The 18,719-nt window shown below is 39.3% G+C and overlaps 1 protein-coding gene across 9 annotated transcripts in view; it reads left to right on the top strand.

Moving 5' to 3' along the window:
* The window catches only part of LOC122970550 (collagen alpha-1(XIV) chain), a 220,665-nt gene that overhangs the window by 122,025 nt on the left and 79,921 nt on the right, over window positions 1-18,719 (top strand). For all 9 annotated transcript variants that reach the window (XM_044336720.1, XM_044336719.1, XM_044336726.1 and 6 more), the window contains 3 exons: window positions 1,902-2,018; window positions 10,193-10,342; window positions 13,829-13,903. In XM_044336720.1, the coding sequence (XP_044192655.1) occupies window positions 1,902-2,018; window positions 10,193-10,342; window positions 13,829-13,903 (342 nt within the window). The remainder of the gene's footprint in view (window positions 1-1,901; window positions 2,019-10,192; window positions 10,343-13,828; window positions 13,904-18,719) is intronic.

The following is an 18,719-nucleotide window of genomic DNA, read 5'->3' as shown; positions in this document are numbered from 1 at the left end:
ATAAAAACTAACTCTTAATGGTTATAAACAAACAATGCAAACAATAAGATGTGTGAAACAACAAGTGAGACTAAACAGTCTGTTTAAAAGCAAGATTAAAAAGATGTATTCAAGGATTACGGGCAGGCTGTTCGACATTTTTGGTCCATAATAAGAGAAGTCTTCCTCCGGCGGGGCCTGGACCACCTCCACAGGGGGTCCAGCAGACATCTGATGTGCCTGAAACACCTCCACTGACTCTCTCAGGGAAAATGGTTCTACTTTTCTTCCGGTTGTCGGAGCTCCTCATCTTATCCGTAGTATTATTATTATTATTCCTGCCCTCTCATTAAATCACATGGTGAGATTTTTTACATAAACATTATGCAGAGATACATTATGCATTTGTACTTAAATCCAAAATAATGCAGATTACATTTTAGGCTCAACTCAAGGAAAATGTTCTGTTTTGTCAGAGTGAAATGTAAAATATACTGTGATGTACGAGGCCATTACTGACTCACAGAAACAGGCATGCTAATATCTGTGAACTCAGAACAAGTGACGCTTTCAAAAGTTGGATGATAAAAGTCCATACATACCATTTGCATAAATAGAGCTTGTGTGTGTGTGTGTGTGGGTTTGTTTGGGTGTCTGTTTTATGAGCCGAACTCTTGGAGCAAAGACAGTGCAGCTATATATTTCTCTCTCTCTGTAAATAACTCCATGAAAAAAAAACACACGCGCGCCGGTGCGTCGGTGTCCTTGAAGCCAACTAGCCGTACGTTTTTTTTTTTAAATCTGTCATCTGTCATTGTTTTTTTTAAATCTCACACTCTCTTGATGCCTTTTATGTCTTATGTAAAGCACTTTGAATTGCCTCGTTGTTGTTGAAATGTGCAATACAAATAAACTCGCCTTGCAAACAGGATGGTGTGTGTGGTTTCTCAGATGAGTTGCAGCTATATATATATATATATATATACATATATACAGTTTTATTATCACACTAGTGTGTAAAGAAGAAACACCACAGTGTATATTTTTAGAGTTTTGAAGATGCCTCAAGTTGCTTTTTTGTCAGAGTTTCAAAGTCAGAATATCTAAATTGTGGAAAAAGGAATAAACATCTCCTGAACATGTCACTTTGTAGCCTTATTTTCCTCAATTAAAGACCAATTATCTTTTAAAATTACCTCTGAAAAACACAGACAGTACTGTATTAGAAGAGGTCAAGTTAGCTGTTGAGACTCGTTTGACGCAAAAACTCACTGTTGAGAGTGAAGAACTGAACTTTTAAGTCTGTTTTTCTTTTTGTAAATGTGTTTTAGTTCATTCTGCTCCGCTCTCTTGTCTTTCTTAGTTTCCCAAAAGGATCTTTCACATAACAGAGCGAGACGATGTACTCAGTTTGTAATACTAAGATTGAAAAGGTGTCCTGTTAAAGATAATAATGGGGCTAAATCAAACTTAAATCACTAAACTCCTCAGTTAGCCAATCAGATAGAACCCTCTAATATTCAGTAATACTTTTATTCTGTAATTACTAACTCACAAATCTAAAGAAGGGTGGTGATCCGATCTAGTTTTAATGGTTTAATGACATCCATATCCATTTAAGTTTTCAATTTCCATCCACAGTAAATCCCACTGAGCTTCTCTCAGAAGTGGAACATCTGGAAATATCCATCTTGTCCTTGTTCTTGATGAGTTTTTACAGTCAAAAACTTTACTTATAACTTCAAAGTCAAGACAAATCTCACATACAGTCATAGGTCACATGTATTTTAATACTATAGTTCACCATCCATACATCAAATAAATGACTCCACTAACAATAATCAGAATAATCATTATAATTCAATCTTAAGCCATATATAAATAAACTAATTCTAACATATAGAGTCTGTCTGTCTCTGCAGTGTACCTGGGGGTGACCAACCTGAGTCCATATCAGGTGAGGATGACCAGTATGTGCGTCCAGTGGCAGCCTCACCGACACGCCAACGCCTACAGAGTGCTCATCGAATCCATGCTCAGTGAGTAACACACAGACTTTACTTCCTCCGCCGCTGCTCACATCATGTTTTTATTTGAGGTTAAGATGAGAAACATTTCAACCGAATGTTCGGTGGATCGGGTTCAGCCTGGGACGATTGTTGCACTACATTTTGATTTCCATCTCATTATTTTTCTCCCTCTGCTCAAAGGCAAAAGCATTTTCAGAACGTTGGATTTAAAACCCAGTAACTAAACTTCCAGCTCCACTCAGAATTGGTATCAGTCAGAGGAACATCAGTGATATATTATCAGTAGTTACATACTGAACCGATAGCTACTTTACAATCTTGTTGTACATGTTTAAAGGTACAATCTTGTGGATTTTGACCCATATTCATATAGAAACATTTCTTTTTTTAAACGTCAGGATCAGTTTGTGTTTGCATTTAAGTGACCAACAATATTTTGGCTCAGTGTCTGTGTGCAGTAAACCAGATCAGAGCTGCAACTAACGATTATTTTCTTGATTAATTAATTAAATCGCTTTGTCTATGTCCAAGGTGACGTCTTTAAATGTTTTGTTTTGTCTGACCAACAGTCCAAAACTCAAAGATATTCAGTTTACTCTCATGTACGACAAAGAACGGCATCACAATCTCACATTTAAACAGCTGAAACCGGAAAATATTTATCGTTTTTACTTGAAATGAAAATAAAATGAATGAAAATGATAATTCGATCATCAGATTAGTTGCCAATTAATTTTCTGCCAATCAACTAATTGATGGATTAATCCCTGCAGCTCTAAACCAGATAGCTTTGGAGTTGTCTCACTCTCTCTGACACTAATATTGATCTTCAGCTCTGAATCTGGGAAACACAGTTAACAAGTGTATTTTCTACAATGTCAGCAATTTCCTTTTAGAAATGTAAGAAATTTTATTTTTTAATCAATTTAGCTGCATCACAAATTTCTCCTTGCGGGATAAAGATCACCTACACCTTTATACAGGGAAATATATATATATATATCTATATATGCAAATACATGGACACACATTTACTCCTCTCCTGCCTCCTCCTCTGTTATCTGCTGGATTTTAAGCCGACAAGGTCATTAAACGTAACTGTGCATCAGTACATCAACGAGAAAGTGGGATACAGAATCCTGTAAGTGCAGCTATGATTCTCCTTCTCAGATTTTCCCATCGAGCTCCTACGCTGCTGCATATTTGTGTTGGCAGGAGGGGAGGGGAGGGGAGGGGGGGGGGGGCTCATACATACTCGCATTCTTTCATTAGTGGGAGTTTCAGTATGCAGCGCAAGAATGCTCAATTCTCTAAATCCCTAAGCAGCCCGAGATGACAAAGATATTGTTGTATCCCATCACAGACGTGGTGACAGTCTTAAAGGTTTAGCTGTGCAATCAGACACTGAGCCGCTCTGTAGACGAGGGAGGCTTACGGACCGCAGTCCGGTTGACATTTACATTTGCTGCCCGAGGTAAAATACAGGAAAAAAGACAAAAAGGTCGATATTATCTGTTGCCAAGTGTGTTGGGATGAGATGTTCTTCTTACAGGAATGACAGTAATTACGTCGTGTTGTGTCTATTCTGAGGAGGAATGCTGTAAAGAGAAGAGAAGAGGGGAAAAAAACACAGAATTAGCTTCTCGAGAGTCCTTTGATGAAGTTTTGGCAGCACCTGCAGCCGACTCTTTGATTCTGAGAAGACTAGTTTCATTGAGTCGATAAAAACAAGTGTTTCTAGTTGAAGTTCACAGTGTGGGTGTGTGTGTGTGTGGGGGGGCGGGGGGGGGTGGTTGGGGGGGGTGTGTGAAAATGAGTCACCACAGACGTACATGACACTCAAACCCAAGTTTCTGAATGTCCATCTACGGCTTAATTGTTTTCCCATTTAAGCTGCGTTAACAGAAGTAATCACTGCCTGGATTATATTCACAGGTAACGTTTTTTTTTAATGAAGCACTGCATTTATTTACACATTGACAGCAGAGACCTGAGTTCACATCCTGAGTCCTGTGTGCACTTTGGTTAAAGTTAGTGAAAGATGGTGATTTCGCTTAAATGCTAATAAAACTTGTTGTGATTCAAGTCACTGCAGACTTTTTCTGTATTAAACCAAGACTACAACCTTTCCCTAACCTTAGCTGAGAGCTGCCAATGTCTGAACATAACCATAAAAAAAAGTTAAATATCGCTGTTGTCACTATGAGCGGATATTGCAATGCAAAATGTGATATTTTAGTGGGGGAAAAAGTGAAATGTGTGGTCACAAAAACAAACATTTTCTCATTACGTTAACAGAAAATGTAATTTGGGTGACTCTCCATTTCCTTAAAAACACATTTTCTGTTGCACTGTAGTTCTGTATAAATGTAATTTCAAGGAGACAAGGTGGCTGTATTTGTCTCTCAGAATGAGAGTCTTATTTAATAAGTATTGTTTGTTGAATGCTTCTGAATTTGAGTTGTTTCTCTCTTCCTGTTCCTGGCAGCAACGCAATTGAGGTGACAAGTTGTTCCTGCTGTACCTTATATGTGACTATAAATATAAAGAAAAACTTGCTAACAGGCAGATGCAACATGACAAGAAGACCCTTAGTTACCCTTAGTTTACAGGGTGACGCCATTGTTTTTGCATGTTTTATCCCATTTAATACAAATCACATATAGTAAACCACCCAAAACATGATTTAGCTTTTCCAGTCAGGTTTCTCGTCTCCCCTCTGTCGTCTGCTGACATCCTGTCAAAAGACCTAAAGTGTGTCTGTGCACTAGACGAGGGTGCAGCTGATGTATGAGTTGGCCTATTGTTAAATATCAGATATCAATCAGTCAGTGTTGATGTGAACTTCTAGCTACAGACTGGAAAATCTGCAGTGGTACTTTCTTTCTTTTCTTGTCACATTCTTACATTCTTCTCTGTCGGTATAAAAGTGCACATTTAATCACGTAAACCTAGAAATGTAGGAAAGATGTTGTTCAACTTCTTTTTTTATAAGTCTGTCCTATAGTCCACCTGCCATTTATAAGCCATTTCAGTTTTTTGTTGCTCTGTGATGATTTCAATACTGTTTCTGTGGCTTTTGCACCCTGACGAGACACATCTCAGGGGTAAAAATGAACTCTTTCCATTTACATTCATTAAATGTACAAAATTCTTTATTTCATATTTCAGCATTTAATATAAACTTCACATTTTGTGCTGCATATTTGAAAGATTTCACCTGTATAAATCTGACTGTAATGGTCGAACCTTTGATAGACTGAAAGGTTGGACAGAAATTGAAGAGCCGCTGCGCAAGATATCTGCTAATCTATCAGTCGTGAAGAAATTATAACCTTTTAAACCTTTAAATTGTGGCTTCAAATTGCCTCCAGACTCTTTGTCATTTGCGTAATGAAATTCTTTTTTTTGTACTCAGCTGTCAAAAATGACTCGGTCACCTCTACAAAACCTTTGCAATTATTAAAGCACTTTCTTCAGTCCTGATTTTCCGCAGCCACCGGGCTCAGCACCAACAGAAATAATTGTATATTTTCCCATTTAGTTGAAACTGATAACAAACTCCAACACACCAAAATAACATCAAACAAAAGATGGTGCAGCCTTGATTCCATTGTACACGTCAACCATTCAGTCACCACCTCAAAAGGTAAGACGGACTTTAAATACAGCCGTCATCCACCAAATAGGAAAGTAATGGCTGTTCATTCATCACCTTTAGGCCTCCAGCAACAACATCGCCATCATTAACGTCACATAAAAGGCACACATTATTGCAGTCCCCAAGTGTTTCTTCAGGGAGCTCTGAGGTATTGGTTCTCTCACCACACAGTTGAGCTAAATGAGGATTTATGTTGGCACAGCTGGTAAATAATTACCAGAAAAATGTGCTCGCTGCAGGAGAAAGAGAGAGAAGTTGTCCAGTTTTTTTTTTTTTAGGAATGGACGGTTGGGAAATAAAGGCAGGGAGGGAAACTCTCTATTCATAAAGAATAGAGAGTGGAGAGGTGGTAAAATTCTACAAAAATTATTGTTAAATTAAATCAGAGTTTATAGAAATCACTTTAAGTGATGGGGGACAAAATCCAAAATGTATTCAAAGGTTTATCTGAAGATAATATTAGCTTTCAGATGTCCAAATTAGTCAAATAAGATTGGATATCTTCCTAAATTAAAGTATGTTTAGTATAAAATCCCTTCTCTGTATTTCCCTGGACAGTGGAAGGACAGTTTAAAAAAAAGAAAAAAGAAATGTGTTATAAACAGGCTGTAAATTTGATTTGACTACAACGAATCGGCTGAAGCTTCATATTAGCCTCAGATAAACTTTTAAATACATTTTTTGCACAGAAGGAGGACTGTGGATTTTGTCCTCCATCACTTCCATTGTAAGGTCATTATGAAGGGATCTTCTAATGGTCAGTATGAACAGGAGGAATGATTACAGCAAGAAAAACATGTTTCACTGTTCATTTGGGCTCCCGACTGTTGTTTTAAGACTCTTTAAAAAAAATAGTTTTTGTTTGGCCAGTTTGTGTCTGTATTGAGTTTCAGGAATCTGATTGCAACTCATCTAACGATCTCCAGCTTTACTGGTTCGTCTGATTGGTCACACAGTCACAGTCACAGTTTGAGCTTTTCAAACCTCCCCAAGTTTACAAATATAGCATCAAAACCATGTGTGCAAATATCATATAACATCGTTGTCAGTTATGTTTCCATCACCAGATTTAAAACTGTGAAACCTCATTTCGATTGTATTACTTTATTTTCTTCTCTACTTTCTTTTCTGTATTTAATATATTTTGTAAAATGAGCTCCTAGGAGGTGAAATGACAGATTTTGCTTTGTCACAGTTTGTGTTAGAAGGATATAAAATTTAATACAAACACAGGACCTGAATATATTCAATAATTAAATGGCTGAATATAAAGTGAATATTCACCTGTGCTGTTTTCTTTTCTGTGCATTCGTAAACAAATGCATTCAGATTTGTACGTACGTGTGCTGTATTTAAACTGGCCTTATATTGACAGTTTTATTATTAGCTTGAACTTAAAATAATTGAAGTGGCACAATACTGCAGCACTTTAACTCATTAAAATGTTCCACCTGCCCTGAGTGATGAAGCTGTCAAAGTGAACTCATGATGTTTAGTGGATAATAAGTTTTTCTCAGAATTATATTTGACATGTTTGCAGCAGACGCCGGCCGCCAGCGCGGAGTGAACAAAAAATACACAAACAAATGTTGATTACTTCAGTAATTGGATTTAGTCCGTCACTCATTCATGACTGTTATGAGTTTAATTTTCATTTAGTTTTATTTAGGCAGCAAATAGAAGTGAAAACAAACCAAGCAGAAACATTCACATAACAAACAAGAAAAGTCAGGAAATGGTTCCAGATTTAATCATAATCATGAGTAACATCCGCATCTGAGATATACGCAGGAGTTTAACAAACACCCGTCAGTCCATCTTTTCAAGAAGGAAGTTTGAGTTCTTAACCAACCCGTCCTCATCATGTCTCGTGTCTCATGCGGACGCACAAGGCATCCTTTGTTGTCTGTATAGTGACACACTGGGCTTTCAACTAAATTCAATGTAGACCCTTCTGCTCCAGTATTACACACTCAGAGCAACTGGTGCAGTCTGGTTAGGTGTAGGCACAAAAACCACTTGGTCAGGGTCAGGGTTAGGGTTAGGGTTAGGGTTAGGGAGAGATCATGGTTTGGGTTAAAAAGATCACTTGAAATGTTGTCATGGCAACAGTAAATGCCATAACAAAAAACTGTCCCGAGTCGAGGTTGGAAACTTGACACTCGTGGTTGGAAGTGAGCGTCCATCCAACTGAAGGAAAATGTCACCTGATATAGGCGTCATTGGTCCGGCGATGGCGTCTAATAATGACTTGAATGGATTTACATTGGAGTTAGTTGAAGGCGCGGTGTGTCTCATACAGACTCTAAAGGATGTCTTGTGCGTGGGTGTCAGACTCCGAGGGCGTGACAAAGCGTCGGTATTTGACGCCCTGGGAATGAGAACAGGCTGACTAACTGAGCACCATTGAGCTTGTTGTGTTAATGAAACGTTTGTGTGCTGAATGACAGATTCAGCAAATACTGCGACCTCTACTGCTCTCTTCGCCCTTTCTTTTTAAAATTCTGAAATTCTGAAACACATCTGTTCTGTGGTGGATGTTTAACACCATTTGCCCTTAGAGACAGAGGTTTGGTCAAAAGGGCTCCAATGAACCAAAACTGAGCAAAAACTACATAATTGAAGGTTGGGTGTCTGAGAGAAAAGTTGCACTTTTTACATTTGCAAAATATCTGTTGTGAGGTGACATGTATGTAATTCTCTAAATTGAAAAAAAAACAACAAAAAAACATCTTAATTCACTGGAGAATCTTTGTTCTCTGGCTCTCCTCCAAAAAATGTACATACAGTTCAGCCTGAAGGAAAGTACAATAATAATGATGCAGTTTTAGTTTAGATCAGGAGATCTACATCAGGAGTCACAGGTACATTACCTGTGACCTACTCATTACCTAGTGAGTAGCTGGTTGTGAGGCTCAGATAGTTTTGCTTTTAAAGTCCAACTGAAATTCAAACTGCCTTTTCTTGTCTACTACAGCAACATATCTGCTCTGTGAATCAATTAATGAAAATAATCAATAAATTGAGAAAAAATCTGAAACAAAAAGGGAGAAATTTACATTTTAAACTCTTTTGTTTCATGACTACATAACTGAAGTCCTTATTTCAATACATGAAAATTAATCTTGAATAAGGTTTTGTTCTATGATTGGCAGAGCAAACGGTCACACTAAGCCTGATCGCATCCTGATACACAACACAAGAGCCACAGACTGAACAACAACCCACATTAGCTTCCTGCTAAAGTCTCCTTCTTATCTAACTTACATGAACACACGTCTTGTCCTGCACTTTAGCTTGTTCAACGAGCCACCAAACAATCATTCACTGGGCAAAAGTGCACCAGTTAACAGCTAGATAGCTAATTAGCTGCTCAGCTGCAGCATGTAAACATACCTGCAGATGTCACTTCATACCTGACAGATGCTGGTTTGGCTGTTGCTCTTCAAAATCTCTGTTAGCGACACGCTGTCTGTCCGATGACTTGTAGCTACAGCAGTTTGTTTACTTTGTCTCTGTTCTGTGCCAGCTGCTGTCAATCAAACACAGTCACCGACACACCCCCGCAGCTGCTGTCAATCAAACACAGTCACCGACACACCCCCACAGCTGCTGTCAATCAAACAGTCACTGACATGCCCTCACAGCTGCTGTCAATCAAACACAGTCACCGACACACCCTCGCAGCTGCTGTCAATCAAACACAGTCACCGACACGCCCCCGAAGCTGCTGTCAATCAAACACAGTCACCGACACACCCCCACAGCTGCTGTCAATCAAACAGTCACTGACATGCCCTCACAGCTGCTGTCAATCAAACACAGTCACCGACACACCCTCGCAGCTGCTGTCAATCAAACACAGTCACCGACACACCCCCGAAGCTGCTGTCAATCAAACACAGTCACCGACACGCCCCTGCAGCTGCTGTCAATCAAACAGTCACTGACATGCCCTCGCAGCTGCTGTCAATCAAACACAGTCACCGACACACCCCCGCAGCTGCTGTCAATCAAACACAGTCACCGACACACCCCCACAGCTGCTGTCAATCAAACAGTCACTGACATGCCCTCACAGCTGCTGTCAATCAAACACAGTCACCGACACACCCTCGCAGCTGCTGTCAATCAAACACAGTCACCGACACACCCCCGAAGCTGCTGTCAATCAAACAGTCACTGACATGCCCTCGCAGCTGCTGTCAATCAAACACAGTCACCGACACACCCTCGCAGCTGCTGTCAATCAAACACAGTCACCGACACGCCCCCGCAGCTGCTGTCAATCAAACACAGTCACCGACACGCCCCCGCAGCTGCTGTCAATCAAACACAGACACCGACAAGCCCCCACAGCTGCTTCTAGTAATTCTAGTAATGTAACACTATTAACAACACATTTACAAAACATGTTGACCTTATTTTCGGCTGAACGTAGGGATGATTAAATACAGAATCACTGAACAAATGGAGGCCATTCCAGTGTGATAACGTAATAATTGTTGTGTTTTCACTGCAGATGGTCAGAAGCAGGAGACGAAGCTCAGCGGAGGAGCCAACAGACACTGTTTCAACAGCCTGAAGGCCAACACGCAGTATAAGATCAGTGTTTACGCAGAGCTGCAGGACGGAACGCAAGGACCTGCAGTCACTGCGTACGAGAAGACATGTGAGTACAAACACACACGTGAAACACCGAACAACTGCACAGTTTCACAGAAACACAGAAGTGTTTGTGTCATTTGGCCACTTTGGTGTGATTTTTTTATTTTTCCTGTGTAAAAATCTGCAGCTTCTCAGTTCATTAATTATTTTCTGGGCTGAATAAAATTAAAAATGCATGTCAGATGTTCTCAGCTGTAAAAAGACCTATGCTGAGATCAGCTTTCACCACAAGATTTAAGCTCAGATACAAACATTTGTTTAGTATTGATTCAACCTGCTCCTGATAAGAGCTGCAACATGAAATTAATTGGCATCTACTTTGATCATCATCATCATTTTCATCATTTTTCATGAAAAAATGCCAAACATCTTCCCGGTTCCAGCTTCTCATATGTGACGATTTGCTGTTTTTCTTTGTCATACATGACAGCGAATTGAATATCTGAAGGTTTTAGACTGTTAGTCAAACAAAAAAAGGAAATTAAAGACATCACAACGGCCTCTAAGACATTGTGAATGCATTTATTTCACTATTTCTTAACATTTCATAGGAAAAACAGTCGGCAGAGTCGCTGCAGCCGAAGTCCTGACCAATCAGCAAAATCACTATTTATTATCTTGATGTTTTAGACAAAAAATAAGTTTAGTTTGCAGAGAATATGACCTGGTTTTACAGATTAAAAAGAAAGTCCAAAGTTTCAAGTCTTTCAAGTCGGGTTTTTGGTTCATGTTGACGTCTGAGTAAAGGAGCAGCCTACTTATCCAGACTAGGTGAATTACAGGATTAGTTTAAGGATTATGTTATACTAAACAACTCACACGTCACACTGTAGACGTTTTACAACGGATATACTGAATACGGCTTTTTGACTTTCAGTTTTTTGCACACACACACACACACACATAGCCGAGGCTCGTGTGAGGCTGTAACACACAAACACACACACACACACATCCAGAAGGACTTTTCCTCCTCCGTACGATGTGTCAAACACCCATTTAAATGCGCCCATGCATGTGTCATGATAACAATAAAACAGAAACACACACTCGTACACAAACCGCTGTCAGCTGTCATTGTGTACAAAAGAAGAAGCCCACTACAAGCCGGGAAGACGATCACGTCATTTTCAACATAAAACCTCTTTTATCCTCATGGGAGCGATGAAAGCTGAGTCCTCTTCCTTCCTTTCAGAAGGAGCCGTTTGTTCTGCGCCGGCGGCCCCGAACACTAATCAAGTCCCACTGTCTGGAGACAAGAAGGGGAGGGGAGTGTTGGGGGTGGGTGGGCAGCTTTTATTTTTATTTTCAGTGATCACCATGTGCAGTGAAATCCTGTGTTAACAGAAAAACTTTTTTTTTTGTAGTTTCAGCCATTGTTCCTGTTGATTATGTCGACGCTTTACTCACCAGATTTACTGCAGAAATAAGAAGTTTAACCCAATTATCTGAACGTCTTACTTGGGAGTTGAAGCGTCAACACACTTGCAGTTTAAAGAGGACATGTTCTGCACATTTCTAAGTCTATATTTTTAATCTGGGACTCTACTGGAATATCTTTAATTTCCAAGGGGCGCAGACTAGAAAATCATAATATGCAGCCATCTTTTTCTTTTCATAAATTCATCACATGCAGGTAAATTAAGTAACTACAAGTTTCATCTTTTTTAAAGGATAAAACCGGCCGTTTTGCATGTTGTAATCAATTCACTACAGATTATTATTACTGGTTGCCTTTTTAAAAGAAATCATAATGTGAGTTTAATAGATTTGTAGTGTTTTGTGCTTCACACAAACCATTAAACAATAAGAAAACAATACACACCAAAGGCACGAGGAGGCGCTGGGGATGAAATCAAAGGCCCTGTTTACACCTGGTATTAACATGTGTCTCCATAAGCGACCACATGTGATCCGATCTCACTTCCCTGCTCTATATGCAAATAAACACGGACATCATTTCCGTTTTCAAAGACCAGACAAGACAGAGACACTGTGCGCATTTACACACAAGACACAGCAGCATAACTTCATTGATTATTTAAATCTCCGACACGCCAACAGCATCGGTCAGGATCTGATGTTAATTAATGTTCTTTTGCACGTCCAAAGCAGCCGTCCTGATAAATCCTGAGCTCCATTATGTCGAGCAGCAGAGCAAAACTAAAAACTGTAGTTATCAATTTGACAGGACAGAGGAAACTATCCAGCTACGTTTAGCTTCTGAAATATTTTTTTAGACAGACAAGTGAAAAATGAATGATTTAATTTCTAACCGGTCAGGGAAACGGGAAAAACAGCAAAACATGGGAGGTGGATTACGTTTTTAATTCACATGAAAAACTAAATTATTTGTTTATCCTGTCATCAAACCAGTTGAACAGCTTTGGACGGAGGGTTCTGTGTCTAGTCTGCCGGAAAATAGAGGATGTCAGCTGAGTAGGCGGTCCTTCAATGTGGTCCAGGATGCATTGCATTTACATTACTAAAAGAATGTGGCCACATGCGGCCCAGACCACCTCCGAATGTGGTCTGAGTGATCGGATCTCAGTCTGTCCTCAATGTGTCTTGGGTGCGTTTACACCTGTATTTACAGCTGATCCGATCACCTGAGACGGATGTTAATAGCAGGTGTAAACAAGGCCAAAAAAAAGAGTCTTAAACATAGACAGATTTGAGCAGTTATGACTGTTTGTATTGCTGTTTTTTTATTGTATTTGAAGGCGTCGATTGATTGTTCAAGCCTCCACTTCTCTGCCAGGCATTTATAATGAAACGTTGACAAAAATCATAGCAGGAATAATGTTTCCTGAGATGGATTACCTTTCAGGAGCAAGAAAAGAGCCCTCCTTCTCCAGAGCAGGTATTTGTTTGCTTGAAGCTGCTCCCCTCTGCTCTGTCGCTCTGTAGAGAGCCTCCACAGTGATTTATAGCTTTGTTTTGATGTAAATGAAAGCCTGAGCCTTTCCTCCAAATGACTATTCCCATCGCCGCAGGCAGCCGCTGCCGAACACTCTCCACCCGCCATCACAAGTAATTCACAGTAATGCAGCCTCAGGTAGCTGATTTACTGCCTAAACAGCTCCGAGTAAATAAACTGTGTGTGTATGTTGTGTGAGTTTTTAGGGGGGGGGGGCAGCTGGTTTATCTGGTTTATCCTCCCGCCCCCCACACACACACACACACACACACACACAGATTAAAGGTGAGATGCTGAAAGCAGAGACAGTTGGAGTTTGATTGAGTCTGCAGCTGATGCTGTAATCAATCCACCAAATTATACAGGAGCTGAAATCACAGGTCTGCATGTTGTTATTTTACACATTCCGTATGTTACATGTGACTGTCTGAGGATCCTCTGTGTTTTTTTTTAGTGGGGGGGTTTAATTCTGGGGTCATATCGTATGTGGTGATAGTTTAACGATGAATGCATCGTCATAATTGCAGGTTTTTATACATTTATGTGTGTCTTATGTCTCTCTATATGCAGTACCCGTCCCAACCCTGCCGCCGACCCTCCCTCCGACCACCACCCCGCTACCCACAATCCCCGCTGCCATGGAAGGTAAGAGCTGATTTTATATTATTAGTCGTAGTTATATTAGTTTAAATGATCTGATTATTTCAGTTTTAATTGGGATACAATTAACACATTTCTATCATGTTTATTTAGCTTTTGGCTGCCAGCAAATATAAACCCGCTGCAACTTTACTGTTCTGGTTCACTGTCACAGCACTCATAGCATCGTTTTTACTCCTGTTTAAAGGTTTAAGGCATCAAAACTAAAGTGCTTTCAGAAATAATGCCATGAATAGTTTTTATTTATCAGTTAACTTCATAAAAAGTTCAATAAACAGAAGAAACCTGAAGTAAATCACAGTTTTTTTAAGGAACTCAGCAGGTCGGTCGTCCCTGCGTCTCGGAGAAGTCGCCGCAGTTCTTCTTCCGTCTCTTCACGTTAATCCCAGACTGACTCCATGATGTTGAGATCAGACACCATCTGTTACAGGACTCCTTGTTCTTTATCTGGATGGATATTCGGAGTCGTTGTCATGCTGCAGATGGATAAGAACTTGAACATCTAAAGTGCTTGAAACCTTTTGTGCAGTACTTGTATCTACAGCGACTAAGTTTAGTTCACTGTCCGCCCACATTTCATCTCATATAAATCATAATGTGACATGTTGAGTCTGAGGTGTGTGTGTGTGTGTGTGTGTGTGTGTGTGAGGAAAACAGTATAAACCAAGTAAATAAGCTTTAACTGCCTCCCACACGGCGACACACACACACACACACACACACACACACAGAGACCTTTGAATCCTGAACAGGTTCTATATATGGTGATGAAGTGAGCGATAATTTCCTGTTCCAATTCTTACACGTTTAAGTACGAACACATAATTATAAAGATAGAACTTAAATACAAGATAAAAAAGGGTAATTTAAAATAAATTGTGTGTTTTGGACGCTTGCAGCAGTTTTCCATCTCCTGAAACATGTAATTCACATTCTTCATGTCTGTCACTCCTGCATCAACCGTTTCATTTTCAAAACGTATCTGTTCGTATCTGTGAGGGGAGAAAAGTCTCTGTTAAAGGACCAGTGTGTCAGATTTAAGGGGATCTACTGGCAGAAATGGAATATAACATTCATGAGTATGTTTTAATTAGCGTATAATCATCTGAAAATAAGAATTGTTGTGTTTTCGTTACCTTAGAATGAGCCTTTACATCTACAGAGGGAGCAGGTCCTCTTCCACAAGGCCCGCCATGTTGCACCGCCATGTTTCTACAGTAGCCCAGAACAGACAAACCAAACACTGACTCTAGAGGAGGTCTTTCATGTTTTTTGCAAGAGTTTCGCAGCCGCCGTAGGATCTCCTGAGGGGAGGGGTATTCATTGACTGTGAAAAATATGGACGTAGTCACCGTGACGTCACCCATTGGTTTGCGCCAAACTGCCATTTTGAAGCCTCGAGTGTAGCGATTTGACTGTCGCCATCTTGGATTAGGCTGCCGCCATGTTTGACTTTTGAAGCCAGAAATAACCATATTTTGACGAGAGGGTGGAGCTGACCATAGCGCTAGCTGCTAGCTTGGTTAGCACAGTGCATTTACAATCTATGGTTAACAGTGATAATGCTAATGCTAATTTTCGCTAGCAGAAAACAGGCCTAAAACCGTTAAAATGTACTCACTGGAAAAACTGATCATGCGACTCACTGATGGGTCCTTTATTAAAACCAAACGCTGAACAAGACTTTTTTTTGGCAACCACGATGTTACAATTAACTTAAGTGAACTGAAGACATGCTGTGAAATAGCAGCAGCTACATCTGTACGCAATGGTTACATTATGTAAGCAACGTTGTCGCCGTGGTAGCAACTTGTCAATCACAATGTAGCCACACTCTAAAGCATACGCTGCTTTATCATCTATTTGACTCTAAATGGGACCATAATTTACAAAATGAACATCATGCTGTATTGAAGAAGACTTGAAACTAGCGATTGAGACCATAAACTCATTAGGAAACAGTTTACTGAGGTAATAAATCAAAAGAGAAGTAGGGTCATTTTCTCATAGACTTCCATACAATCAGACTTCTTTTTGCAGCCAGTGGAGTCGCCCCCTGATGGCCATTAGAGAGAATGCAGGTTTTTTGGCACTTCTGCATTGGCTTCATTGGGAGTATTCAGTTGGTTGCAATCTGCAGCCTCACCACTAGATGCCACTGAATCTTACACACTGGTCCTTTAATGAGATACATGTTGGATTTTGGTGTTTGTAATCAGCGTGTGAGAGAGAGAGTCTTTTATTTCCAAGTTATAGTAAATCAAAGACTTTGTGTTCATGAGACACTTTGGTTTAGTGGATGAGAGTGGAGCTGCCAGATAAACAGAACCAGAGAGACACAGAGCGCCTGCGGCCATACACAGTTACTTTCATAGCTTATTATATTATCATGCTTTCTGTTGGCCTGAGATACAGGCATGTACACAATTAAAATAATACACACAGTGGTGAATACAAATTAGACATATTGTTCCAAAACATTTTTTATCTTGAGGCGTTTTCTTATTTTCAATTAAACTTTTCATGTTTCATTGAAAATAGGCAGGTCTGCTTTTAATTATGCCTCAGTTTTCTACTATGTACTTATACTCTAGTATGCAATAAGTAACAAAATGCAAGAATATTTTCATATTAAATCTCTGGACTGGAGTTTTCCAAGTTGGATTTAACAAAATCTCTTAATTGTCCAAACTGGTTGTAAATCACTTGATGAACGTCACCTGTTCATGAGATGAATGTTACTGAGATTTCATCATCAGCATCATCAACGCATCTAAAATGTCCATATAAGGCGAACTGTTCTGTTCTGTTAGTGGACGAGTTTCATTCACAAAAATGTTATTATATTATATTATAAATATTGTATTGAGAAGTGTTCCTAATATTTTGTTCACCCCATTAACATACATGAGGGTGGACAAAATATTAGGAACACTTTTCAACATATTTCACTCCAGATCACCATCACATACTACTGTTGTGTCAGTTCCGCTGGGTCTCTGTTGAAAAAAGTCAAGGCCAAACTTCTCTTTGTTGTTCAAAAATCAGGAGTCAGTCAGGCAATAAAGGAGAGCAATACAGTGTTCATAATAGACCACCCCGTTGCTCTGAGTTTGGCAACTCAGGGCGTTGTCTTATATACCCTAGGGTCGGCATCCTCCTCGTACTTGGCCAACCACACCAATATTATTTTTTTTACGTCACCTGCTGTTCTCCCAAAATCTCTGAAATAGGTTTTTGCCCGAGCTGGTCATATCTGGCATGACCACTTCCATCCAGTTATGCTCTTTTATTTTATGTAACTGCTAAGGATCATATCATACCGTTATTGTCAGAGCTCCCCCTGACTCTCCCTCCACTGCCATACTTCCCTCCTCACACCTCCCTCCTTTCCCACAGCCACTCTTTTTTTTTGAAACACTAAGTTTGATACAAACACATTTAAAGTGAAGTTTAACACAAACATACCCTCCAGTTTATCCAGTGCATTAAGTGAGATTCTTTTAACATTTTTTTGTGCCCTTTCATTGATTATATGTGGTCTGTGAGGTTATATATTCATTATAATGACAATTCAACACACTACTACTTATTACTTATGATACTTGTCATAATCATTCTGCACCATCAGGTTCTTTTCCGTTTAGCAACTCATGAGTCTTTATAAAATTACACCACACTTCGACCTCAATAATCAAACTTCATAAAAGTAGAATTAAAGGCTGTTTTAGATCCTAATAAAATACTCAGTCAGTGTTTATATCATGTAGATACAAGCTGAGAAAACCAACTGAAGGTGTTGATGTGAGTCTGTCAAGCAGAATCTTATTTATTTATGTGGATCATAAACATTTTCTAAAAAAGGTTTTAAAGCTGTGAATTATTAATATATTCAGTGATTTACAGGAATACACAAAAACGAGTTATAAAGGTATGAAAGGATTTTAAAAAACACTTTACATGTAAATAGATTGTATTATAGTTTTATTTCTTACATTTGTCTGCTGTAAACTGTCTTTTTTACAACTTTGAACTGTTGTATAATGATATTTTCAGTGATTATCACCAAAGATTTGTACATTTTCATGTCATTTGTCTTGTAAGTTGGGTTCCTGGTAGCTTTACACTTTGTTAAACTGGCAAAATGATAAGTTACAGCTGAGTTTGAGTAAATGATGACAGTTTAAAAAGCTGCTAAACAAACAGACAGAACAAAACAAAAAAAAAAGGAAATAAATAGAAAGTCGGCAGAAATGAATTTGATCTGCAGACAATCAGCAACCTCTCAGCTTGTTTCTTCCTCCTCCTCCTCCTCATCATCATCCACTGTTTACACATATTTCACAAATTATTTGCTCGCTTTGTTTGTATTTTTTATTTGCCGTCTCTCTCTCCTCTATCTCTCCAGAGACTGCAGCTAAAATAAGAATCTAAAATAATTGTATATTAACATTCCTGCCCTTAAAAACCGAAATTAATGCAGCTTTTTTTTTTTTTTTTATGAAAGAAAATCAGTTCTCACCTCATGTGGTTTATTAAATATGTTTGGAGTAAACAAAGAGCAGATGACAGAATTGAAGCCGTCTGCAGATCAATCGGGCGCCAGCTGACCCTCGAGTGTGATTTTATTAGAGGAGAAAGGGGAAGTGATTGGAATGATTGAACGGGAACGGAGGCGACTGTGTGTTTTGCATTTAATGAGTTTAACAGAGTTTCAATCGTTTTACAAGTCGAGACCTCTTCAAGTCTCATCAATCACAGGTTCACTTTACTCAGAAGCTCCTGACTCCTCATCCATCAA

Source organism: Thunnus albacares, chromosome 19, assembly GCF_914725855.1.
Source record: "Thunnus albacares chromosome 19, fThuAlb1.1, whole genome shotgun sequence".
Lineage (NCBI taxonomy): Eukaryota > Metazoa > Chordata > Actinopteri > Scombriformes > Scombridae > Thunnus > Thunnus albacares.
This window is presented reverse-complemented; position numbering and strand designations above follow the sequence as displayed.